Source organism: Gavia stellata, chromosome Z (genome assembly GCF_030936135.1).
Source record: "Gavia stellata isolate bGavSte3 chromosome Z, bGavSte3.hap2, whole genome shotgun sequence".
NCBI lineage: Eukaryota > Metazoa > Chordata > Aves > Gaviiformes > Gaviidae > Gavia > Gavia stellata.
This window is the reverse complement of record NC_082637.1, coordinates 1,161,855-1,187,292: the sequence shown is the minus strand read 5'-3', so window position 1 is coordinate 1,187,292 and position 25,438 is coordinate 1,161,855. Positions and strand designations below refer to the sequence as shown.

Sequence of the window (25,438 nt, the reverse complement as noted above, 5' to 3'; positions counted from 1 at the left end):
GACAGGATTTAAGCCTTAGCAGGATTTATGGTAATTAGAAATGTAACAAATTTAACTTTACAAAGAAATTAATTATGCCAATTGAAACACTTAGCAAGTTTTACTGGGAATTTATACAGTATTATATGGATATGGTACTGATCAATGCCAGATTTCTTAAAATTACTTAGGGCACACTTCCAAGAAAATTTACCAAAGTAGTATAGGAATTCCAATTAAGATGTACAATTAATATTTGCAATAAACATTTCCTTATCAAGATCCAGAGAGAGGAAAAACAAACAGCAAGAGAAATAAGGCATTTATGTTCAGGTGGGGCACACAGCCATTGAAATCCCTGTAACTGCACAGCTTGCTAGAGTCTGCTCGAGAAATGATGTCAGTATTTTCTAACAATATTAAGAAAACCAAACACTTTCAAAAAGACGCAAGAATTCTCAGTGACGAACAGCTTGCCGTTTGTGACAAATCCGCAAGTTAATGGAACGGTAGCTTAAAATATGCTTCTTCATCCTCCTATGCTTTTTGAGGTGGGGAGGGAAATGGACATTTCCAGAACAGGTGAAGTTATTCCTATCTGAGAAGTATCTGTATTTTGCAGGAACAATGATCCTAACTTCACTTAGTCTTATAACAAAGTAGCTCGGATTTTATTTTTAGATGGCCTCTGAAGGCCATCTATGTTTTACTTATACTTGCCATTTCAAACTCTCTGAACAAATGCAAGCTACATTATGTCTTCTGTTTCTAAAGATAAGCCAGTTGAGTTTTGAAGTTTAAATGGAACAAAGGAAGAGCCACAGTTACTACAATAACAAAATTAAACTTGGCAAAAGTAATGAATTTTATTTACAAACACATGTATGAGGATTACAACAGAAACACACTAGGGAAACTCCATCTCAACAAAAGCAATGATTTATTGGTAATGGCATTAAATGAAACAGATTGACAGTCTCTGGTTATGGTCAAGCAATTATCCAGGAGTTGTAGATAAAAGTGAAGATCTCTTTGATTGCGATAAGGCCTTCCAGTGTCTTTCGCATCCTAGTGGCTCTCTCCTTTTTTGCCAACTACCTGATAAGAGAAAAAAACAGGAGTAACGTTTAATCAAAAAAGTCTTGCCAAGTATTTTTTAAAGTAAGTCTCAAAATAAAGAAGTGCAACTGAATTTTCAAGTAAGTTAATGCATTTAAGCATGCATTATTGTAGCACTTGCAGAAGCTGTGAATCCCTCTAAAGGGTTAAGACACACAAGAAACCTTGTCTTTAGTACTCATACAGACAGCAAAGCATCAGTCTCATTTTCAGAAGATTTAGAAGACAGTAACTGCAACAGAACAGACCACACTTAAAAATATGTGTTATATACCAAGCATTTAACCTTAATACACTGTATAAAAATATTATAGTGGGAGAAGAACCACTGGGTGCTCAAATATAAAGTTGGTTCATTTCCCTTGGCATCCTTGCCATGTACCTCATTGAGAACATTTACTTTATAATGCAGCTCAAACCTATAAAGAAATCTGGAAGTCACCTGATTTTCAGTTACTCCTTGTCAAAACATTATTCCTTACCAAGTCTCCTTCCAATCCCCAATTCTGCAAACTCCACCTGGAATCAGAGTCAACTTAGTGCTTCCCTTTTCTGAAAAGGATGACCACTGCCACCAGACCTTGGTGAGTTGATTTGCCAGCCAACAGCAAGTGCAACTCCAGCACTCTATGTACTGCTATGCAGGTTTAAAGTTAGCGTAGTTCACTGCAGAAGGGTATCCAGTCCCCTTTGTTAAGGTAACACAAAATCCTGAGAGCGGAAAACGATGCCATTTTAGTCACTTTTCTGAAAAGGTTCAGATGTAGTTCCAGTGCTCTTGCAGACCCTTGAAAAAATATCCATTTATAAGCCAAAATAAGTCTTAAAGTTTAAGACTTCAAACTGCAGGAGGGACCTTGGGCAAGGCACTGGTTCCCAATTAATTCCATCTAACTAGAGAGCAGCGCTTCTGGCTCTGACAAGGTGTAGTCAGAATTCACATGAACAGAGATTTGAAGATTACACTAATGGAGCACAGAATTTCACATTACTACTCATAATAATGCTGAAAACGAAGGAGTAAAACCTTTCCTGTACTGTAACCAATTGACTGCTATAGCAAATGTGTGAAGTATTAATTACCTCTGCAGCCAAGTGACAATATACCGCACAAGACTCATACAGTCAGTAGTGAAATACAGAACTAAGGGGAAAACCAAAACAAATAAAAGAAAACAAAACCCAAAACACCCACAGCCCTGAACTAGGGAAGTCTCATGGACGCACTGGAAGTATTCATCCTGATCCTTCCCCTTTTTTCATTTCTTGTCAAACTTCAAGAGGGAGAATTTTTTCACTATCCAGCTGCTTTTGGTCAGCTGAGTTATCACTGTCAAAATAATTGAGATCTACTGATGAAAAGTACTTTTAAAGACCATTTTCACTTCCAAGTAACCCTTGACCAGGAGCATTTCACCAAGCTGTAAATTCAGCCTAATGCTTAAGGTCAGGAAAATTCCAATCTGACAATATGAGGAAAGAAGCTAAAAAAAAAAAAATCAAAACCCCAATCACTTGCATTAAGATCCAATTAATCAAGGTAAAAAAATACAGTTAAACTTGTCAAGAAGCAATATTTATTCTTTGTGTGTTTCCAATGCACCAAGCTGTGATCACACACAGATTAAGCAAAAAAAAACAAAAAAGAAAAAAAAACAGTTAAAAGATTAAAGATTAGATGTTAGCAAGTGTTGAACACCAACGAAAAATATTGCTATACCAGTCTGAGGCAGAAATTGACAACTCGCCCATGTGTATTATCTGTGAAAATCAATCACACCAATATGGCTATTTTGTCATCACAGGTCAAAGAAACCCATTTTCTGACCATCCCACTCCACCTTCCCAAAAGGAAACGGGCTATTTAAACTTAAACCAAACAATTGTCATTATTCTTTTCTCAGAAGTAGATCCATTTTCCTTCCTTTTACAGAAACAACTGCCATCTAGTGCATTCTAAGGTAGTGGTTACAGCCTGTAATTCCCACACAAAAGATAACAGCTTTCGAGGCTTTTCTTCAACCGTTTGGCTTTTTCCCAAGCATCAGTCCAGAGCCTGACAGTGACAAAAACACAACCAATTCTACGGTTCATTACCAAGAGTAGGACTGGAAACACTTTATTACTCAACCTTCTGGAGCAGAGTTGGTTTTGTTTGTTTTAAATATACGTAAAGAGATCAAGCAAGTAAAATTAGTAGGATGCTGTTGGAGAACCCTTATCAGGCCACATAGGTACAAACACTCACCAACTCCTCACTGTGTCTTCCCTGAGCAGGTGCCCAGTGCCACTAGAGGGGCAATAAAGAGCAGTACTTGGCAGCCCATTCTGGCTTGCCTACTACTTACTGAAGGGTCACAACAAAGAAGAACACTAAGCTCCCCTAAGAAATTTTAAAAAGTCACTCTTGGTAGAGCATTTCACAAGCTGCATCTCAAACAGCTTTCCAAAATTCAATACAGGCTGAAAAATTAGTTACAGAAAATAATTTGTAAAAGTACTGTATGTTAAGCCTTTAAAATGTCAAGTTCAGGGTACCAGTGGGACAGAAATTTGGTTAAGACCAAAAGGTAAAGAGAAGCGTTTAAAGTAAGACTGGAGCAGGGAGCGGAGGGGAAAGATGAGTTGATGAGTCAGAAGGTAGAGAAGGCTTTTCCTGATGGTAGAAGGTGCAGAGAAGGCGGCTCTTGCATCAGTGCTGAGATTGTGAAAAGGGTGAAAGAGATGCTAGATGAGCAGAGGGAGCAAGGAAGGGAGTAGTGCAAGACCACTTCAATCTTATTATTACTTTTTAATTTCTTCTGCCTTTTTAGTTCTTTAGAAATGGGAAGTTAAGCTGAAAAACAAACAAACAAAATGTTACTAGAAAAAAAGCAGCAGCACATAGTGCAAATAAGTAGTTCTGAGTAGAAAGAAAGCCTTCATTCAAGAGGGGACAAAAAAATATCCTACAACCTGTTGATACTCATCTATGCCCCAACCTCAAAACTGAGCAGCAGTATGTTTTATTCATTAATACCAAAAATAAGCAAGAACTATATTGGACATCCATGGTTGCATGGTCTTCCAAAAACAAAAGCACAATTACAAGTTCACCATGAGATTCACAGAAACCTACCTAATACTAAGCTATCAATCAATAGTAAAAACCCACAGAACTTGCACCTTTACTCTACGCTTTCAGCTCTCTGCCCAACAAAGCAGTCCAACTGAGCATCTTTGAGCATCAGAAGCTAATTTCAAATGAAATCTACTACAACCCAAATGCAGTCTACTATGGTAGTTCGCATGATCAGTTATGCCTTAAGTCGGACCCTGTGTGGCCAATAAACAGCAGCATGAACACTTCTAGTGTTAAGGATATTTAACACAAACATGCCTTTAAATCAAGCTTTTCCAAAAGCATTTCAGAATATATTAAATACTTATAGGAAGGGAATACTCATCCTAGTCCTCTGCTGTTGACAGCCTCTTCATTTAAACAGGGCAAAGAATAGGTCTCTCCCCACTACCCTCTGTGCTAAACTGACTACACTGCACTCAGTTCTAAGCATAAATTTTTTCCTTGGTGTCCCCCTTTTCAATCACTCTGAAGACTTCCCTGCTCCCCAGAGGATAAAAAAATCAAGTTGTGCAAGGAGCAGGATACACACAACATATTAAAACAACTTTGAAAGCAGCTTTTATAACTTTACTCACTCACTCCAGCAATACCAACTACATGCAAGAAAATGAAAGAAATTTTTTTACAGTGAGACCAATCAATCACTGAACAACCTCCACAGGGATGTGGCAGACTCCCCCTTGCTGGAGGTTTTCAAGATGCAATTGCACAGGGGGCTAGATAATCTCATCTAGGCTGCCTTTCCCGGGCAAGGTTGGATCAGGTGATCTTTTGAGGTCCCTTCCAGCCTGGGCTGTTCTGTGATTCTACGTACGTCCAAACTAACTTGAAGCCAAGATCACTAATGAAGGGCTGACTTAACTACACCTGCTTAGTACTTCTGTTATTTTTCAGCACAGGTAAGTTTCAGCTTTCTATTTGATGGTGTAGGTACAGGAAACAGTGCCTCATTTATATTAAACATATGAACTGACTCCCCGATCAAGAAGAGGTGATTCCTCTTACAGCCCTGTTGGTGTTTGCAGAGCACCACATGAGCAAACGTGAGTTTTCCTCAACTGTCTGAAGGACATGGGAGCTGCAGTTATGCACCTGAATAATCAACTGCTGAGCGGTAAGCTGCTGTAACTAAAAGCGTGCGTTCAGACCCCACCCCAACTGGGAAGCAAAATACATTAGCCTGATCCTTAGCAGAAGTCATTCAAACCAATGTGTTGTTTTCATTTTTTACTTTGAAACTGAACATGCATACAATCAACTGAGCAGCGATGCGATCAATCATAAAAACATGACTGGAATCACATTCATGTCCACTTCTTAATTCAAGCCCTTCAAATAAGGTACTTAACAGATTCTTACAAACACTTCTCAAACTTGGGGAAAAAAGCGCTCCCCCATCTTTTTAATTATATTGCAACACTATTTCTATCATAATTAGAAAAGAAATATGAACAGTAGAGACAGACTGAGATGAGGGAGTAAAACAGATGAAAGCAGTGAGGAGTAGCATAGGTAACTAGTCAAGGAGATGAAAAGAAAAATAAGGTTTCCCAGTTAATCTAGAAACCTAAATATAATTAATGCCAAATGCTATATTAAGGTTTCATAACTGACAGGATCACTGGAAGAGAGGAAACAAAAGTTAAAATTCCTAAGAGCACTGCAACTCTGCCAGACTACATATCCCATTTGTTATGATGAAATATTTTAACAGCCTAATACTAAAACTACATGTTCAGGAAGCAAAATAGGAATATTGCATATACTGTCAAGAAGTATCTGAATTGAGACAGGATTAACCACCTCATAACCCAGTAATGCCTGCTCCTCTGTTTAAGGCCGTTCTGACAAGTTCCTTAACATCCTGACGTTACCAGCACAACACTAACAGGGTAGGACTGTTTGGTGTACACATAGTCTTGTAGGTTTGTGCCCCCTCCCCTTCCATTTAAATGGATATCACAAGACAAAGGCACATGCCTTGATCGAGCCAAGATATTCACCTGCAAACTTTAAGGAAACTAAATTTGTTAACTGACATAGTATTTACCAGCCCATATAGCAGCTTCCAAGCATCCACGCTGCATCTAGACCTGAGCGAGATCTGTAAATCCCCTCCAGCTACAGTAGAGGGCTGAGATGCCTGGAGACCCGTGCTATTTTTAATGCCTTTATAGGGTTGTGTGAGGGCATGTGTGCATTCAAAAACCCACTCCCCACCCGAATGCTGACTAGAGCTCAAATTGTTACAGTGGTCAGTTTCAGGCTAAGGCAGTACTTCAGGACTGTATGCACCAAACTAACATTTTGTCCATGCACCTTAAAATACTGTAGGAAACACACGCTGTGCAGGCTCAACACTAGCCTCAAACCCACACCACATTCTACAAAAAAACCCCTGAATTGCTTTACCAAGTGCACTCCAATCACAGAATCACAGAATCACTAAGGTTGGAAAAGACCTGTAAGATCATCAAGTCCAACCTAAAATCAGGATTATCAAATAAAAAAATAAATCACTACTTTAACAATCAGAAGGTCAGGTTTAAAGAGTGCACTTGTTTAAAATAAGCTTTCAGTACTTTTGAAAGCAAAACTGATTTACAGACTTTGCAGAGAACTGAAAGTAAGACAGAGATCAAATAGTGAGTCAGAGTCCCACCCCCCTCACAATAGCGGAAAGTAGTGCAGATTAACGATGTTAAAATAGTAATTGCACAACTCATTGCAGGGGATGCCCTAATACCATAAGTACTGACAAAAAAGCCATATAAAAAAAATGTAAGCAGACTGTAAATCAATTAACATATTTCTAGCTTGGGGAGAACTGGAAGTGCTATATTAGGAAGGACTAAAATTGATAACCAGTTACTTTTAGTATATTAGAACAACTTTTTCAATGACTTCAAGTTTCACTGAAAGGCAGAAAAACCTGCAAACTTCTATTTATTAATTATTACCTGCAAAGATACTAAGTTTTACATGTAGAAGTTAAGATCAAAGTTTTGACATTAAAAATTCCGAGTACGCGACACATTGGTGAGTTAGTGTTTTTAATCTTCTGAAGCTATAGGTTATTTGTATAATAAATTCTGTGGTGCTTTCAATGTTATTAGTCACTTACACAGTAGTTTGGAGGCAGGTGTTACAGCAGTATTTGCCCTTTTACAAGGCCTACTAAGTTTTAAAGTAGTTTATTTTAAGACGACTTATTACCTTTTGGAAAAGTTGTAAGTAGCTTTAGAATTTCAATCCTTTCAAAACCATTTCACATTCTCAAGAAAATCAAGCAGAGAGTACCTTACTGTTCAGCACTAGTGTGTCTAATGTCATACTGTAACAAGTTGTTTGCCTTATTTCCCCTTTAAAAAGCAGATACGTTTAATAAGACAGACACCTTGTGACCAAATATTTTTCAGATCTCAAGCTTACTTACTGTTGCCCAGTGAATAAAATCCTTCAAAGCAGAAGTCAGTCAACAAGGAGTGTCTAATTTGTACATGCAATTGCTTCTCTACTTCCTGAACACCATCAGAAAGCAAGTTTCAAAATCAAGACATAAATCTCACAGCTGTTAAAAAACATTGTCTAAAGTGTATATAACTTTACAGTCCCTCAAGTTCATATATACATTCTTGCTGGTTATTTTTATACAAAGTTGATGAACAAAAACTTGTAAGCCAGACCAAACATCTGTAAGATAAAGCTACACATTTTCTTTTGGATGCCAAAACTACCTTCAGCTGCGGAATTGTAGTAACAACCAAGTGTATTCTTTCTGTCAACCCATTTCTGAGTAGGTTTAAAACATTCCAAAGTGCTTTTAAGAAAGAGGACTCACTCGCTTGAAGTCATTCATATTTGTTGCTTGGACTGGAGTTCCAATAAATGTGAAGTATGTAATTCTTGTTGTCTCTTCATCACCATGATTGGATTGGACAAACAACTACAGAAAAAAAAGCCCAAACACAAGAGTTAAGGTAAACTGTCCGTCTCTGAATTAATACATAAAAATGTTAGGTGCCCACGATTTTTGAACAAACCAAATCAACACTTCTTCCAATTATAAAGGCCTCTGTAACCTTTAGAGAAGCTACTGTGCTCATTTTAAATAATGGTTATATAGAATGCTAGGGTTTTCCTGGTAGTTTGTTAAAAAAAGCCCACACAGCTTGAATTTTCCCAGCTTCCACTTCCGACCTGAGACCACATTCAGCAAGCAAAAACAGGATCTAAGAAGTCACAATTCACTATTCACTGGAATCTGACTTGAAATGAAGTTAAATATCAATTTAACTATGCTTGCTGAAGCCCCTAAGACATCTTCATGTGTAGTTTACTACTACAGCTTGCATAATTATGTGTTTTACAGCACGGATACTAGATCTATGAAGTTGTTTCAGGGTTTCAAACAAATATTAAGCTTCTTTTGAAATATGAGCTAATGAATTATTGCTGGAACCAGTACACTTTTTAAAGTGGACAAATGAAAGAACATTTTTTGCATGAAGTACCTGAAAAGTACAGACATGAAGAGGAGTTATTTAGGTTCACCTCCCATTACGTTTAAAATAATTGCTAGTAAATAAAAATTTAAAAATAAAAAGTAAAAAAAATCACTAAACTTGAAAGTAGCCAACTGATCTAAAATGCAGTCCAACAACAGTAATTTAGAAATTTACCAGAAACCTTTTTACAGAAGAAAAAGCGTGATGAAAAGATTGAGGGTGGATCAATGTTTTGGAGTAACTCATAATAAGCTGGTGATTTCTGTGGCCAGCCCACTAAAATATAGTTTAATCCAATCAACTATAAGTCCATACACTTGCAAATACATAATTCAGGCCATGAAAAGCTTTTCCATAGAAAAGAATTCAGGGGTCATATCGGAAAAACAGTTCAACGCAATACTGCAGGAAACAAGGCTAGTGCAGTACCAGAATGATGCCAAGCATAAGGCAATTCCAGCATCAATTTAGTCATCGCACATATTGGACTAGAACCTGTATTTTTAAAATGGAAGAGGAGAAACCGCACCCGCATTTAAGAGTCAAAAACCCTATGTGAAATCTGTGGAAGGTCTCTTACAGCAAGAGAATTAGAGAGCTCATTAAAAGACAAAGTTGCTTTGATTACAGCATTTAGGAACCCTCACAGACAGCAGGTACTGAGTTTAAAGACATTGCAAATACTTCACTTGATACTCAGAGAAATCTGTCATTTCTGCAGCCAGGTTAACTGAGAAGCTGGATTCCTTGTCTCTTCAACTCTTCAAATGAAGACAAGGTGCCTTTCAAGAAGGTATGTTAGTAAAAACGCAAGTTGTGTTAAACAGCACGCTAGCTCATGGAAAGGTGAAAGCCAACCTCATGTCTCATACTACGTCAAAAGAGACATTCCATGCACATGGCCTTGTCTCACCTTCAATTCCTGAAATACTTCCAGCATAAACATACAGTATGCAATTGGCAGAGAGAAACTAAGAACATTCACAATGAAATCAACAAACATGCACAGCTTTAAAAGCCTACAAAGTTTTCAGCCTGCACAGACCGCAGAACAGAAACTTTACTTACAGTTACACTGTTAACATTCTGAAATTTTACATAACGAAGCTGGACAATACCATCTTCTTTAATATCATCTGCTGTCAGCTCCAGGGCTTGAGTTGGTTCACTTCTCTCTGCTTCCTCAAAATCCATAGATCGAGGAAGGTTGATAAAGATTTTTATGTACTTTGGACCTTGCCCTGTGTTAAAATATAGGAGTGGTATTCCGTTGTTTAAATATATTTTCAAAATGCTGCTTGAGAAGCCCTCACTTATCACAGTCTCTAGACACCACTCATGGAAAGCATGAGCTTCTATAGTTCTAGTATCTTATCTGCCGATCCGACATCATCACCCTGCATATAGAACAATATCCAAAGTTGCACTACTTGCCTATGTGTCAGAGACAGAATTCCATGGGAAAAAAACAATAAAAAGTCTAAAAATAATAGTTCTGCCGTGTCACATAACACCTGAACACATTATGTAATTTTATAATGTAAACTGAGTTACCATAAAAACTAAGCTATATGCCTTTCAGTATCTCTAACATTAGTTCTTGAATTAAATGTAAGTTTCTCTTTGCAGCATATCAAACTATATTAAGTATTTGTATTTGCATCATACCAAATACCCATGCACGAGGTCAGTGAAAAATAAATCGGATAATTTGTTATGCAATTTATTTACAACAAATTTACTGAAGCTACTGTGGGATTTTCAGGACGTAAAAAAGGTTCCAGGGACAACAGTGTCATTTCTAGAAAAGTCATCTAAACACAAGCAAAGATTTGGTTTCAAAGACATGATTCAACAGACACTTCACTCACCATTATCTGGCCCCTGAAGTTTCATAGAATAAAGCTTGACAGGCTGACTAAAAGCTACAGTAATAAGCAGCTGAGGAAAAAAAAAGTTACTGTTAAATACTGTTTTCTTCACTCTTAAAAACAAACATAGCACAATAATTAACTAGAAGTAAGTCTGAGCTTTGAAATAAAATTAAGTACTTACCTTTACTATATTCTACAAATGCACTAGTCTGTCAATTTAAAATATCAGCAAATGCTACTCCGCTTGGAATTTTTTCCATACATAAAGGGACATGAAACTGGAAATGCTACAACAACTTTCATGTACTAATTTTACTTACATCCTACTACCATCTCCCACTCTTACTTACATTACCATAACAATATAAAGCAGACAAGTTCTTAAAAATGCTTGCAGACCAGACCATCATTGAAAATATCTCACTTAAAAATACCTACTGTACCTGCTCATCACAGTCTGATTCCAAGTAGGTAGAGTCTTTACGTAAACAATTATCAAATCCGTGCTCATCACTCTCATTAAGACATTCACAGCCAGCTTTATTGATAAATGGCATTAAATCCATCTGAAAGCAAAAGCAAGAGCATTGCTGAGTGCGTGATAAGTGCGCCATGAATTCATCTGGGATTAGTAAGCATCGGAATGAATTAAATTCTTCATTCAACAGATTAAAATAACAAGACACACAAAAAACCTCAGGGGTTTATATCAAAAGATACTGCGAACAAAAACTACGAATACTATAGTACTCGGATGTATCCTGTTCATAACTGAATGACATTTTTCCCCTCCATTCAAAATCCCACAACCCTGGAATACATGCTTGCCATTCTGAGAGTAAAAAAATTGGGCACAGGGAGAATTTTCAGATACACTTTTGATAGACAAGACTACAGCATCGTCAGTCACACCACAACATAGACAAACTGACATTAGACTGGAGCTCTGATCAACTTAATAGAAAAAAACAACCAGAAGTGGGCCTCCCCAAAAATATACTATATATATTGCAGAATAAATTAAAAGACCACCACTACAGTTCTTACCAGGCTTTACATGCAAAGCCAGTCTTATTTTTACTCCTTTTTCAGCACTGTATACAAATTAACTTGAAACTTTTTCCTACTCCTTTCTCCAGATACTTTGGTAAAAACAGAGAACAGAAAACAGAAGCGACACTATTCCCCATGAACCAGTTTGTTTTATTGCTCAGCTCTTTTTAAGGGGTCCAACTAAAAGCTTTAACATATGTGCATTCTCAGATTAAAGCAGACCGCTATCCGTGCTCCAACCCTCAACCACTTAAAAGGTGGTATTATTGCAGAGGCAGAATAATCTGTATCAATTTCCAGGTAATCAGAATTTTTTGCCTGCAACTAAACTAAACCAAGTCTAACTGAAACACAATAAGGCAGGCAAAAAAAAAAAAAAAAAAAAATCAAGAATTTCCTATCTTAAGGCCTGAAGACACAGTATCAACATCTCACACCATAACAGTACAAATTCAAGAACAGTGTACAGTCATAGAACAGTCCAGACAGAAAAAGCTAAAGGAACTTTTAGGGTGACAACCCAAAATACCCTTCTTAAAGGCATATATTGGGTCCCAAAGAATAATATAACACCCTTGAAAAAAAGCACACACTAGCTTGAAAATTACTGCATACTACAACTCAGGCTGTAGCTTCATGGTACAAACAGAATCTGAAAACAGACTGCTGAGAGAATACAACTGATTTCCTGTACCCCATGTCCCTCTGCTCTTGCAACTATGTTATTCTGAGCAAAAACTACTTTTCCCCCCCTCCCAACACCCAAATGAAGGCTTAGCTTGCAACTCCCATGCTCAGTGGATACAAGGTAAGAAAAGAGAAGGAATGCCCAGCTGTGCAAAAGGATGAGGATGCTTTCCTGAAGCTGATGGCAATCCAGTTTGGATCAAGCATATCCTAAAGTTGCATTTCAGTCTACCACTTACAAGTCAAATGGAATTCCTGCTTGGCTCGTACAGCCCTGAACATACTCAGGACTTGATTCGTAGGGGTCAAGACACCACCCCCTACAAGACTAACTTTCAATAAAAGATGGTGCATTCATCTCAAAGCCAGTCTAACTAAGCAGACCTGAACTTGCTACTTAAATGGTTTTCAGTGTGTTTTGGGCTCCAAAACTAACAAGCTGAACCTCTGTCTTTTGACATTCCCATAGTTCCACAGAGGATATCACAGTAATTATAAATGTTAAGTGGTCACACATAAAGTGAAGCACAATGCACACCGTAGAACAGTTAGCAAGTAGCTGAACTGCTAGAAATTCAAGTGATCTGTGCCCTTGCAGTTTATTTAAATGAGAAATATTCAGCTGGATCTGCATCCTGCTTACATTTGCCTGATAGGATACGGCTAGCTATGAATTTAATATACTTAACCTCCAAAAAAACTGGGTTTGCGTTTAACAACACGATTCTGGGTTCTGTAGATACCCACCACAGCAAAGTTTAATGTATTAGATTTCCTAATGCAAAGTAATGCGCACACTACAGCAACTAGCTAAGCACTGAACTGCAACACGTGATTTAGGCATGTAATACACCACATAACTAACTGTGTTTATACTTTTGGTAGAACAATAGACAATTTCATTTAAGGAGTAATATTACACCAAGGATCACTCGGAGAATACCACCTAAGACGACAGCTCTAGGAAAGTGTTTTGTCACATTAGAGTTCTCATTTACATGTGTTTGTTAGTACAGCTGTCAGACAGGCTTATGATCTGCAACGCACAATTGCCTTGAGGTAACATGAAAACATGCAGAACATGGTGAAAATAATTTCCTGAAAGCACCAATATTTCTAAGCGGATTGCTCCCTTATTGGAATCTTGGCCAAAAATTCAAGTATCCCTAGAAAGTTTTCATTTATCTAGAAGACATGGGCAAATCATGCACTGATAAAAAAATTTGTTCATGAATACCAATTTTTAAATTCTTTGAAAAAATGTGAAAATCAAGTTTTAGTTATGAGAGATTTCAATGCAAGGTTTAAAAACGATTCAGTCTGAGAACATATATTTAGAAATGTTCACTTTTCTTTTTTACAAATTACTAAAAAGTTACAAGTTATTTACTTAGTTTACATTATCTGTGAAAGCCTCATCAGCAATTACTGGAGTGATATGCCATACCCCTACAGAAGCGAAATGATACACATTAAACTGAAAGCAAATTCAGCAAGAAGTAACTCTTGTATGCTGCTCAGACCAGGCACATAATCTTTTCCAAGTATTTCTGTGACATTTTTTACTTTATATATTTTTATATCCTTGGTAGTCTTTTACAGGCAAGAAGAAAGCTAAACTTTGTAGTACCATCCACTTTTGCAAACATTAGCAATTAGGCAAAAGTAAACATATCATGAGGTATCGTATATCTAACAACACCCTCCCAAAGGCATCCTATTTTCAGGGCAAGCTGCTATAGAGGAAGATGGAGCTGAACTGCTACGCAGGTTAATTCCTCTGGCAACAGAATCTCTTCCTCTCTTTTTTTTTTCTTTTTAAAAGAGACGAAATAAAGGGGATTACAGAAAGGGTAGGGAGCAAGAAGAAAAAAGGAAAACGCCAAATGAACCTACCACCACATAAATAACAGGAAGGATTTCTTAAAGTAACAACCAGAGCAACTTTTCAATGTTTTTGACAGCCATGTCTAGCAATGTCTTTTCCCATGGACGTTTTTACACTTTTAAAAAACATTTTGGGAAGACAGATTGGTATGTCTGAAGAAGAAAGAAGCAGAATAAGCAGCTGCAGCAAGAAGTTCATAAAACATGAAATTCATTATTTTAATGACTAAGGACTATGCATGGAGATTTTTCTTAAAACATTTTACAATTCTATAACCATACTTACTAAATATGTACATGTTATTTTTTTAATTTTGTCTGAGAAAGGAAACCCAGACAAGTGATCTTCTCAAAGCCATGGGGAACTTGCAGTTTTTGCCTAAAGCAGTATCATTTGACTTAGAGTATATTTAGAAAGCAACAGACTTTTTTTTAAACATGCAAGTTATGCAAACGTTAAAAAAAAAAGTCTTAAGATAAGAGATGCATACATATCCTTTTGGGATATCTGTATCTTCACTGTTTCCAGGATCATTCTCCAAGTGCTGTTTAATTTTTTCTTCTAAACCTACAGCATCTGCTCCTTGGTATTGGTCGATTCGCACTTTGTTTCGGAAAAACAGAAATGTCGGTGTTGCTGATATATTATTGGTAGCAGCTGTTCCCTAGAATGCATAAATTAGTTACAAGTGTTACCTAACAGAGTATTACCAATATTAGACAGAAACACTAGCTTGCTTCACCTAGTTAAGAATGCACACACTAGATACTAATCAAGCTACATCACCTCAAACACCACAAGCAATATTTTTTTATAAAGAGGTTTAACTCATACAACAATTTTAAGTTAATTTAAATTCTTCAGATCCTCCTAATCCTTTACACATTTGGGCATTCTTTGAGTGGACTTCACATTGTCAGTAGATTTGTTGATACACCATAAAAATCTTATTACTCATTAATTAAATTAATTAACTTAACACTTATTTTACAAGCTTTCTTTACACCTGCATTCCTTCCTCTCCCAAGCCACATTCATGCACACCCAGGAACTGCAGCCTGCTGCTGTAGAAGGTGAACTCCATTTGATTTCTACCTCTGTTCATACCTGTTATGCACCCATAGTAGCTTTTCCAAAACTTTCCATAATTTAGCGTCATTTGCAAACATTGTTGCCACTTTGACATTCATCTCTCTCTATTATAATTTGTAGTAATTCAAGACGCTTCCTTTCAACAGACCATTGTTAATTTTTGTTAACAACCCTTAAGTCAATCAATAGCTCATCTGCAACACTGTTGTCTGTTAAAAACAGTTGAGTAGTACTTGAGAGGAATCTAGTCCCACTAATCATATCAGTTTATTGCATTTTTCATTTTGCTCAATAATTACGCCAATATTTCTTTGGAAAGACTCTTTTTAATTCATACTGGTGCTATCTTCTACATTTAACGGTATTATCTAAATAGTACAAGCAGCAGAAACTGTTAAACGGTCTGTACACTGCTTAACGAAGGACATCACAGTGGTAACCATAAGAATACCTTTCTAAATAAAAGTGTGGTTTGTTCACATCTTTGCACATATCTTAATTTTGGAGAACTTCACAATATGGCTATTTGTGATTCACCAAACATGTCAACAGCCACAGGATACTACTCTTAGTATACTGTCTGAACAGCTTTTCTTCACATTTCCCATTCACTACATTATCTGCTCTTTCTCTTACAACTGAAAATATGTTTTTAAATACCAACCTGGCATTGATGTACATCTACTTCCAAAAAAGTTGCTTGGGGATATTTGTTACTCAGAGCATTGAAAGCTGGGGCTATCCTTAAACAAGGGCCACATCTGGGAAAACAAAATACAGTTTAAGTTAACTCAATCTTTTTTTGAAAAATGTCTGCCCCAAATAGAATTAGCACATTCATGTTCTTACTGATATCCTTAGTACATGTAAAAATAACCTTCCTACCTGGCTGACAGATGGTGAGCAATCCTGGTGATACAATTAAGAATGACATTCAGAAACACATCACCAAGTGTTAATTCCCTCTTCCTCAGACAGTTTCAATGTCACATGCTTAGCTTCACTTATTAGTTAATACTAACTTCATATTTTCCATCTAATGTGTTTAGCTCCAGCACCTTTTACCGCAAGCCAAAGTCCTGCTAACTACAGTGACATAAGTGAGGGCAAAAAGTTACCTGCTTTTCCTGAAACTGCAAAAAAATACTCAACAGAAAACTAGTACTAGCACTCCATGTTACCTCCTGTGAAAAAATAGTATTTACAGTAAAATCTCTATGACTTGAAATATTTAACAGTAAGAATGTATCAAACCTTTAGCAGGAATCATAACTTTTTTACTATAAGAAGTCTCACTTACTACAACTGTAACCAGTTACTACCACACTTACCTGACCGTGGTAGAACAGACCTGACTTCTACTGACTTAACTGTGTCACCTTGGCTGAAAATATGTATTTGTTAATTATTACACCTGTGCTGCCATATATGAAGTGTACAGACACACCCATTCCTGCAAAGGAATATTCTCACAACTCAGCTTGCTGTGAGAGAAGCAATTAAAAAGCAAAACAGCAAAAAAAGCCCCGTGGAAACTCCCTCCAACAGCATGTCAACATAGGCCGTATCCAAACCAGAGAGCTCAGTCAATGTGAATCTGCAAACATGTATAGCTGTAAAACAGCACAGATGAGATGCACTTCACCTTTCCTGTTCTCTCTTGACAGAGAGGGTGTGGAACCATAGCAGCATAGCGAGGCAAATTCACAGATATTTATAGGCTAAGACATCAAGCAATTAATCTACCTGGAACCCAACATATTGGGTAACCAAAACGTTTTCCTGCACACATGTGTACACGGTATTACTGAGCTCACCAACACCTCTACAGTTATGGGTGAAGTTGACTTACCTAAAAAAATAAACTCAACCCCATAACTAAGAAGCAGCAATCAGACATCAGATGCGTGTATATTAATGCTTTTTTCAGTACCCATTCAGTACTTCGGTGGTGCTTAGGGCCTCTTCTACCTGAGTATAACAGCTTTCACAACATCAGACCTGAATTCTTTTGAGCTCCAAACAGCCATTGGAAGCGGAATGGTTCAATTCTACATTTAAATAAGGGGTGGAAAGATGAAGAAAAAGAGCATAGACACTAAAAGCTAGGACTTCGACAATAGTGAGGTGCACTTTGAAGCCCAAGACCCCCAACACTATCGCTACCCTAATTCCACAGGTTACTGCAAATAACTGAATTGTCAAGATTTCCTTTGGTCACCAATTCATCCAGATTACACCACAGCTGCACTTCAGATCCTTGTTGACTAGGGGAAAAAGGACATCTGCTTGCCCTCGGCAAAAAGGATGAGGATCCAGCTAAGTTTTATTAAGGCTAAAGATGGTTTTGACAGAAATCAAGGAAGATGTAGTTGTCCGTGCCCTCCATTAACAGTGGCTTCCTGACCTGCAACCGGATTTTAAGCCAGCGTAGCATCTGATCTCCTCAGAGCACCTGAAGAATGACAGGTTCAGAGGGCAGGGGAAGTTAGCTCAGCTGGAAAAGGGTGAGTGTACCACCAGAAACAGGAAATACCATTCTGATTCTATGGCTATACTTACATCCTACAGACAGCTATATCGCTAAAGAAACAATTAGCTCGCAGCTCTTACCCGCAGCAGCTGGCTAGTGACCAAAATGATACAGCGTTTTGCCAGCTAACTGCACTTCTCGAGTTCAAAAATAAATAAGAGCACCCAAAGCCCCTCAAGGCCCCCAGCAGTTCTCTCGGTCCCGGGGAGCCTCCTCAGCCCCAGGCCGGGCGGGAGGGGCAAGGCCGGCTGACGGGCAAGGCGGCGAGGAGACGCTTCCCGGTGGGTCAGGCCCAGCTCCCGCTCTCCGCCGCCTCAGCGGGAACGAGGCCGGGGGCGGGGGGCCTGCGGGCAAGGGCGACGCGGGGAGCGCCCCGGGGCGGCGGCCGCTGTCCCGGAGCGCTCCCCGCACCGCCCCTGACCACCGCGAACGGAACCGGGAGCCCGTATCCCCCCCGCACTCACCCCCGCATGGTGAACTTCACCACGGCCAGGCGGGAACCGGCAGCGCTGAGCTCGGGCTGGAACTCGGTGTCGTTCGCGATCACCTTCACGCCCACCATCCTCGCCGGGCGGCGGAGGGGCCCGCGCTGAGGGGGGCGACGGCAGCGGTGCCGGCCTGCTATCTGCAGCGTCACGGCGGGAAGGGGGCGCCCGGCATGCACCGCTCGGCGCAGGGCGCAGGCGCGCCCGCCACGCCGCTCCCAGCCACGGCCCTCCGGGCGGACATCTTGAGGGCGGGGCTGGGGGCGCTGCCTCTCGCGAGCACCGCGCCCGGCCGCCGCCATTCTGGGAAAGGGCAGAAAGCGCGGGGGTGAAGCCGCCGCCAGGCCGTCGGCCATTTTAGTTAGGGGCAGGCGCGGTGAATTGCGGGAGGGGAGGTGCGCCATCTTGGTCTGGGGCAGACAGGGCGGGAGGCGGCTGAGGAGGAGGAGGGAGAGGAAGGCGGCTGTAGCCCAGCCGCGCTCCTGCCGGTGGGAGAAGCCTGGGAGCGGCGATGGAGCCTGGGCGGGCTGGCAAGGAGCTAGACGCCGTCCCCTTCTCGGGAACGGGGAGGAGAGCCTGCGCACAGCCTTCGTGTTCCACGGCCCACACCAGTGTTCTGGCCAGGACTGGTTCTAGAAACGTGGAATTAAAAATAAGCCGTGTTTTAACCTGCAAGTCTTCTGTTAACAAGAGTTGAAACAGAGGAAAGTAGGTCTTACTGCTCTGCTGTGGTTTTTGAGGCTGAGCGGAGCAGCACTCTGACCAACGCAAGCTGCTGAAGCTGCTTCTGAGACTACTAGTACCAGATGTACAAAATCAGCAAAGAAGCTTGCTTGGTTGTCAAAATACCCCATCCCACCTCCCTGGCAGGCGTTGTCTGCTGCGTCTGAAGCTCGCTAATGTGCGTTGCGTACTATAACAACATAGACCCGAGGAACTGCTGCAGCTGGAAGGCGCCCTGGGAGGCTGCTCGGGCCCTGGCAGCCCAGGCAGTTCCGAGCATCCCAGGGATGGAGACCTCTCTGGGAAACCTGTCCCAGTCCTTGACCACCCTCCAGGTAAAGAAGTTCCCTTTCAGGAAAGAAGGTCTTCCTGAGCCTTCTCATTAACGTGTACGTTGGTGACACAGATAAAACAGTATAATTAATGTTTAGAGTAACGAAAATGCTTAACATTTTTATTAGCACCTTATTTTAAGAAAACTTAATGCTTTCCTTAACTCAAAAAACATCCTTGAGCCTTTTATAGCAGCTAGGTTAAAACAATCTCTCTAAACATGAGAGCAAGAAAAAATACCTACTGCTATTGTGATATAACGCCACATGATTTTGACTAACACTGGCTTCAGGAATTTATTATTATAGGACAACTGGAGAATCTCCATTCTCCCAGCTGAAAGTAATTCACATGCTAAATAGGCTGCTGTTACAGACAGGCATCTGTTCTTCTTGGATGACAGGGTACCCATACTCACTCGCCAGGAGTCACGTGGCTGTATGTAGTTTGCATATCTCTATGCAGATCTACTGATGTATCTCAGTATTACTTTGGTCATCAAAAATATACCGACATAGTAACAATGTTTATTCATACTTCCATGTTCCACAGTTGAACTGAAATTGCTTACGAATTCAACAGCAATAAAAATTTGGAGTTGCTTTGTCTTTAGGGAACTGGTGGTATGTCCCCATATAGGTAACATGTTATGTGCCAACATAGAGTAAAGCAAGTTGTGAACTAATTTCACTATTTGAGTTACTTCTGGCCAAGAGAAAATGTTCTCTCTAGTTTTGACTGCAGAAATAATTTTCCCTTTCTGTCCTAAACAGCTGTGATGTATCGATGTACACTGTTAAATGGCTGATAGAAAAAGAAAACCACCACTGAACTGCTGTTAGCATCAGCATATTTGATGACTTGTATGTTACTTAAACCAATTATTCACGGATACAAAAAGCCAACAGTAAAAATGTTGGTTTAGTTGCAAAGAAAATAAAGAAATAAGGTCAATAACCTACCACACCTTCTTAGCACGGTCCATTGACAAGGCCCAGAGAACAAATCCAGCTTATGGAGGCTGCTATCTGCAAGACCTATTTCGCCTAAAAGTTGGAAAATGTGCAGGGTAGGAATTCCCTCAAAATGTGCTAACTTAAAAATTGTCCTAGTTTTGTTACTGACTAGTTTTTGTGGCATTAAGGGGATGACACGTCTCTTTTGCAGACAAATTACTTTTTTTTCCAGTTTCCTATGTTTTTTATAAAGCAAAGTGAGTGTGGTAACAACTGAAAAAATGAGGAGGCATGAACGCTCAGAAGCAGTAACGGGGGAAAAAATAGAGATGAGTGAAATGTTTGTATTAAACACGTTCCAGGATAAACTAAGTAAAAATAGAAATTAAACCCAGAACTTTCTCTACCCCGTTTTACAATGTCATTACTGACAACTTATCAACACGCTTTATACGTGCTTTTGCATAAATTTCACCTCGAGCAGCCGTCAGAGAACAGCACTTTTCAGGCCCAAAACCCGAGGTATTTCCGCGATACTGCTTCTGCCATTGATGAAGCCCGTCCGTAACCGCTGATGTAAGTCACTCTTCGCACTTCCCGCCTAAGCGGCCCCCGAGGGGCTGAGGACGCGGCCGCTCTCCCCACAGCCGCGGGGCCGGCCTTCCCCGCAGCTGGGCGTGAGGTGGGCCCAAACCGCCGCGGCCTGGGGCAGGGGCCGGCCCGCTGCCCGCTCCGGCCGCCGGCACCCGGCCCGCCCTCACCGCGGCACCGCGACCCGGCCGTGCTAGCCGTGCCCGGGCACGCGTCCTTGCGCCCCTCGCCTGGCCCCGGCCCCGGCCCCGGCCCCGCCGCAGGGCCCGGCACCGGCCGCGTCCCTCCCGGGGACCCGCCCCCAGGTGCTCCCCCTCCCGCCGCCGCCGCGCCCCCCTCACGCCGCCGCCGCCGCAGCAAAACGGGGCCGCTCCGCCGCCCGGTTTCCATGGCGACGTCGGCTGCCTCTGCCTGCCGTCAGTCACGACGGCCGGGGGCTTTGCGACAGTGGTGGTAGGAGTCACGGCAGCCGGCGGTGTCAGCTGGTCGCCGCGCCGGGCGCGGGCGAGGGAGCGCGGCGGGGGCGCGGCGCAGCGCCTGGAGACCCTCCCCACCGCCCCGGCGGGGACAGGTGAGGACCCACCGGCTGCCGGCAGCCTTCGGGCAGAGGGCACCCTCCCCCGCCGTCGGGCGGGCGGTGGCGGTGCCCAAGCAGGGCTCGCTGCCGGCCTCCGCGCTGCCCCGGCCCCCCGCGGGCTGGCGGCGGCCCTCGGGCCCCCCCGTGCGGCGGGGCGGCGGCGCGGGCCGCCATGTTGTGTGGGAGGGGGTGGCGGCGGCGGCGGAGGCACCTGCCTGGGGGCGATGGCGGTCCCCGTCCCCGGCGGGGGGGGACCCGGGGAACGGCAGCAGGTGGCGGCCCCGCGGCGGCCTGTCGGCTCCCGCCCCCGCCCGCTGAGGCGGCGGCGCGGGGTGAGCGGGGCGGAGGTGGGCCTCGCCGCAGGGCTCGGCCTGGCGCGCCCTCCCGGGGGGCGCGGATAAAAGCGGGTGTCGTGCGCTGGGAGCAGGGGGTCAGTTACGCCCCGGGAAGGGGCGGTGGCGGTAGGGCGCCCCTGCTCCGCGGGGAGCGGCGGTGCGCACCCGCGCTTGGCTCCGCGCAGCCGGGCGGCAGGAGCAGCGCAGCGCGGTTCCCCGCCGGCTGGCCCTCCGCAGCCCCGGCCCTGCCCGCCGCGTCCGCAGCGGAGCCGCCGGCACCCAGCGGCAGTGGGCTCGGGTGGCTTCACCTGCGCGGGCGGTGCCCGGTACCGGCTCCCCGCCGTCACGCGTGCGGGTCTCGGGCTTGTTCTTCCAACAAGTTTCAGCCCGGAATGCAGCACCCGGCTGTGCACACCGTGGGCTTGCGCTGCTCGGTAGCGCCGTACATGCGTCACGGGAGTCAGTGATAAGCGACCCATTATTAACGGGACGGAGAGCTCGTTCTCCGTTAACGGGAAGCTATCTAAGGAGTGACTCTTCGCACAGAAATATCTGGGGAATAACCTTTGTACGAACTTGAATTTCTTCTAATGCCAAATTTTTGTTACATCGCGGCCTCTCTAATCTATTTCCTTTTTCCGTGACAGCCGCGATATTATTGGCAACTGGGGATATGATTTAGAGTTTACTTTGCAGCTGCTTTGGATAACTGTCCTTCATGGGATCATGATAGTTTTAGACAGGAAAAATACATGCGGATTTAATGTGTCATCAAATTAAGTGCCAGAAAAACCTGCAAACAGCTTTTAAAGATATCTATTAACTATAATGAAGGATTTAGAATCCCAAATCATTATTTCCTCTTTTTTCTTGTTTTATAACCTTCTACATATACATGGAGTGGTGTTGGTTTGGGGGGGATAACCAATCTTACCTTCATATTGTTAAATCCTTTTAAATCAGACTTTTGTAGTCATTCACTCAGCTGGGGCAAGGGGCAAGCAATAATCTTTCATTGGATTGTCGCTGTTGTTATTGCCACCTAAAGATTAAGGAAGAGCTTGTGTCTTAACCAGTTACTTTTCAATTTCTGTTTCGAAACACAAGTTTGTATTTGTTGAATTTATTTTTCATCTTGAATGTATTGGGAAGGTTTGACAGTAACATGATCTTTTTATTTAGATTACTGTAATATGTAATGGCCAATTTGAGACATAGAGCCCTGTGACAAGTATTGTCTCGCGGTGCTTGAACTGCAGATGTGTTATATGATGTAGCATTGCAGTTTGGAGATATTAAAGACAAATTGACTTAGGGGGATGTAGTGGTACTGGCTGCACAATATTATGGAGAAGCTCCTGATTTAGGGAAAAAACAAAGAAGGCTTGAGGTGGTGAATTTTGAATCAACAAAGTACATGGGGATTAAAAGAAGGCCAGGTGCCATTAATTTTTTAATCCTTGATCAGCATAATGAGAATGACAGTCTGGTTTGTTAGTCATTATTACCTGGATTGAAATCACCTTGTCACTTCACATGAATGTCAATTTAGCCTAACTGTTTTGACCAAGTTCAAAATAGTAGGTTAGTTCAATCCTGTAGAAATGCTTAGTTCTGCTTTAATGGGTGGGGTTAGTGAGGTCAGTGTGAATATTCATAGGAGTAAAATTAAGTGTGCTGTGTTTACAAAATTGGGGCCTTTGAAAAGTCCTTGCGCCCCTTGGTCATGTAGGGATACATCAGTTCTCCTTGATAGCTGTTGGGGGCTTTTGTGTGTATGTTGAAACAGGTAAACTTGAGTATCGGAATGAATGTAGCTGCCAGTTTAACTCCCTGGCTGTTATCCCGTTTTGTGTGTGTATATCTGTATGTGCATGCATGTCTGGAGGGGGTGTGTGACATTAAAACTCCTGGTTTGCCTATCTTTTTGCTAAGCCAGTTTCCTGACTTTACTGTCATCATGATTGTTTCTTGATTGTACAGCTAACTAAATGGATTGCATTCTTCACTTGTTTACTCATAATACTGTCTTAGTGAAAAATTACATGTTTTAAATACTTCTTTTTATAAGTAGTTTTCAGCACAGTGTTGCAATAATCTTTTTTTGTAGTTGCAAATCAAAAAGGTGTGCTGTTGCATAAAGGTATAGTTGTCGTTCTCTAAGTTTTGTATTCAGTGCTTATCAGATGCAAGCTGAAACAATAATGATTTGCTACATGTGTCAAGGTGTAAGACCTGATCTGATAGGGTGTTTTATAGCATTCTGTGTCCTGCAGATATGGTCCAAAATTTCTTTTAGCTAAAAAAAAAAAAAAAGAAAAAATAAGAAAATCAGGGATCTGTTTGCTGAAGAAATACTACCTTTTTAAAAGCTTCCTCAGACTTCTGGATTGGCATGGATTTACAAAGGGCAAGTTGTGCGTAACCAACCTGGTAGCCTCCCACAATGAGATGACTGGCTTGGTGGATGAGGGAGAGCAGCGAGTGTTGTTTATCCTGACTATTGTAAGGCTTCGACACCATTTCCTATGAGATCCTTACAGACAAGCTGATGACATGGGTCTGGATAAGTGGACAGTGAAGTGGATTGAAAACCCATGGAGTGGTTGGGCTCAAAGGGCCGCCGTTGGCAGCATGAAGCCCAGCTGGAGGGTAGTTGAGCACTGGAACAGGTCGCACAGGGTGAGGTTGTGGGGTCTCCATCCTTGGAGGTACCCGGAACTTGACTGGACATGGTCTGAGGCAACATGCTGTAGCTGACCCGGCTTTTGCAGGGGGCTGGAGGGTATGGTCTCCTGATGTGCCTGCCAACCTCAGCTGTTCTGTGATTCAAACTCATTTCATTAGATTAATGATAGTTTAAGAAAGCAAAAATATTTCGCATTTGATCCCTTTGTAGCGAGTCAAAACTAATTCCAGAAGATTCTGAAAATTACTGACAGATCTTCAGAAGCAAATGGAATTTACTGACATAGCAAACTTTACTGACCATTTGTATTTAGTAACAGAATTGTTTATTTATTCACCATCTATTTAAATAAGGGTGTAATTGTCTAAGTATGTGGGTTCTGATAGTGAAAGATTTCTGCAACTCTGGGTAAAGTACTTAATTTTCTTCTCCCTACCTCATTAATCCTTTTTTCTCCATCCCCAAGTATTAAATGGAAAAGGTCATTTTGTGGTTAAATTTAAAATCATCAGATTTTTATAAAATGCATTGGATTATTCAAATGGAAGCCATGATGTAACAGAAATGAGCCTTTACCATAAATGTATGATTGTCTTTATGCAAATGGTTTTAGGAGGGGTGTTACAATGCTTAACTAATGTCTTTTTGAATGAGAGATTCTGTATGCGTGGAAAATATTAGGCATAAAAATTGCTGTTCATTTGAAAATATGCAATCCACTTAGAAGGTTTGTCCTGATGTCATGGATGGCAGCCATCTCTCTACTTATTGGTGGCAAATCTGAATAATAACGTAATTTAAATTCTGCTGAAAGTACAGAAAAATGGTATTAACATGTGGTAAACATTGATAGGGAAAGGAATGATTTATTCTTAACCTTTCTGAGTTGCTT

General features: G+C 41.4%; 2 protein-coding genes across 5 annotated transcripts in view; one reads left to right on the top strand and one right to left on the bottom strand.

Annotated features, from left to right (window-relative positions):
* Positions 1 to 902: 902 nt before the first annotated feature.
* On the bottom strand, positions 903 to 18,455 carry TXNL1 (thioredoxin like 1). Of its 4 annotated transcripts, XM_059833355.1 has the most exons (9): positions 18,322 to 18,455; positions 15,989 to 16,085; positions 14,723 to 14,896; positions 11,048 to 11,170; positions 10,602 to 10,671; positions 9,799 to 9,971; positions 8,064 to 8,168; positions 2,819 to 2,859; positions 1,040 to 1,077 (listed from the first exon to the last, which is right to left on the bottom strand). In XM_059833355.1, the coding sequence occupies exons 1-9, from the start codon at positions 18,417 to 18,419 to the stop codon at positions 1,074 to 1,076; spliced, it is 885 nt and encodes a 294-aa protein (XP_059689338.1). In that variant the 5' UTR covers positions 18,420 to 18,455; the 3' UTR covers positions 1,040 to 1,073. The 4 variants fall into 4 exon arrangements, with proteins under 4 accessions (XP_059689339.1, XP_059689338.1, XP_059689341.1 ...); XM_059833356.1 differs by lacking the exon at positions 2,819 to 2,859 and having other exon boundaries at positions 903 to 1,077; XM_059833358.1 differs by lacking the exon at positions 14,723 to 14,896.
* A 3,042-nt stretch (positions 18,456 to 21,497) lies between these two features.
* The window catches only part of WDR7 (WD repeat domain 7), a 148,437-nt gene continuing 144,496 nt past the window's right edge, over positions 21,498 to 25,438 (top strand). The window contains exon 1 of the mRNA XM_059833252.1: positions 21,498 to 21,516. The gene's annotated coding sequence lies outside the window, so the exon portion shown is untranslated. The remainder of the gene's footprint in view (positions 21,517 to 25,438) is intronic.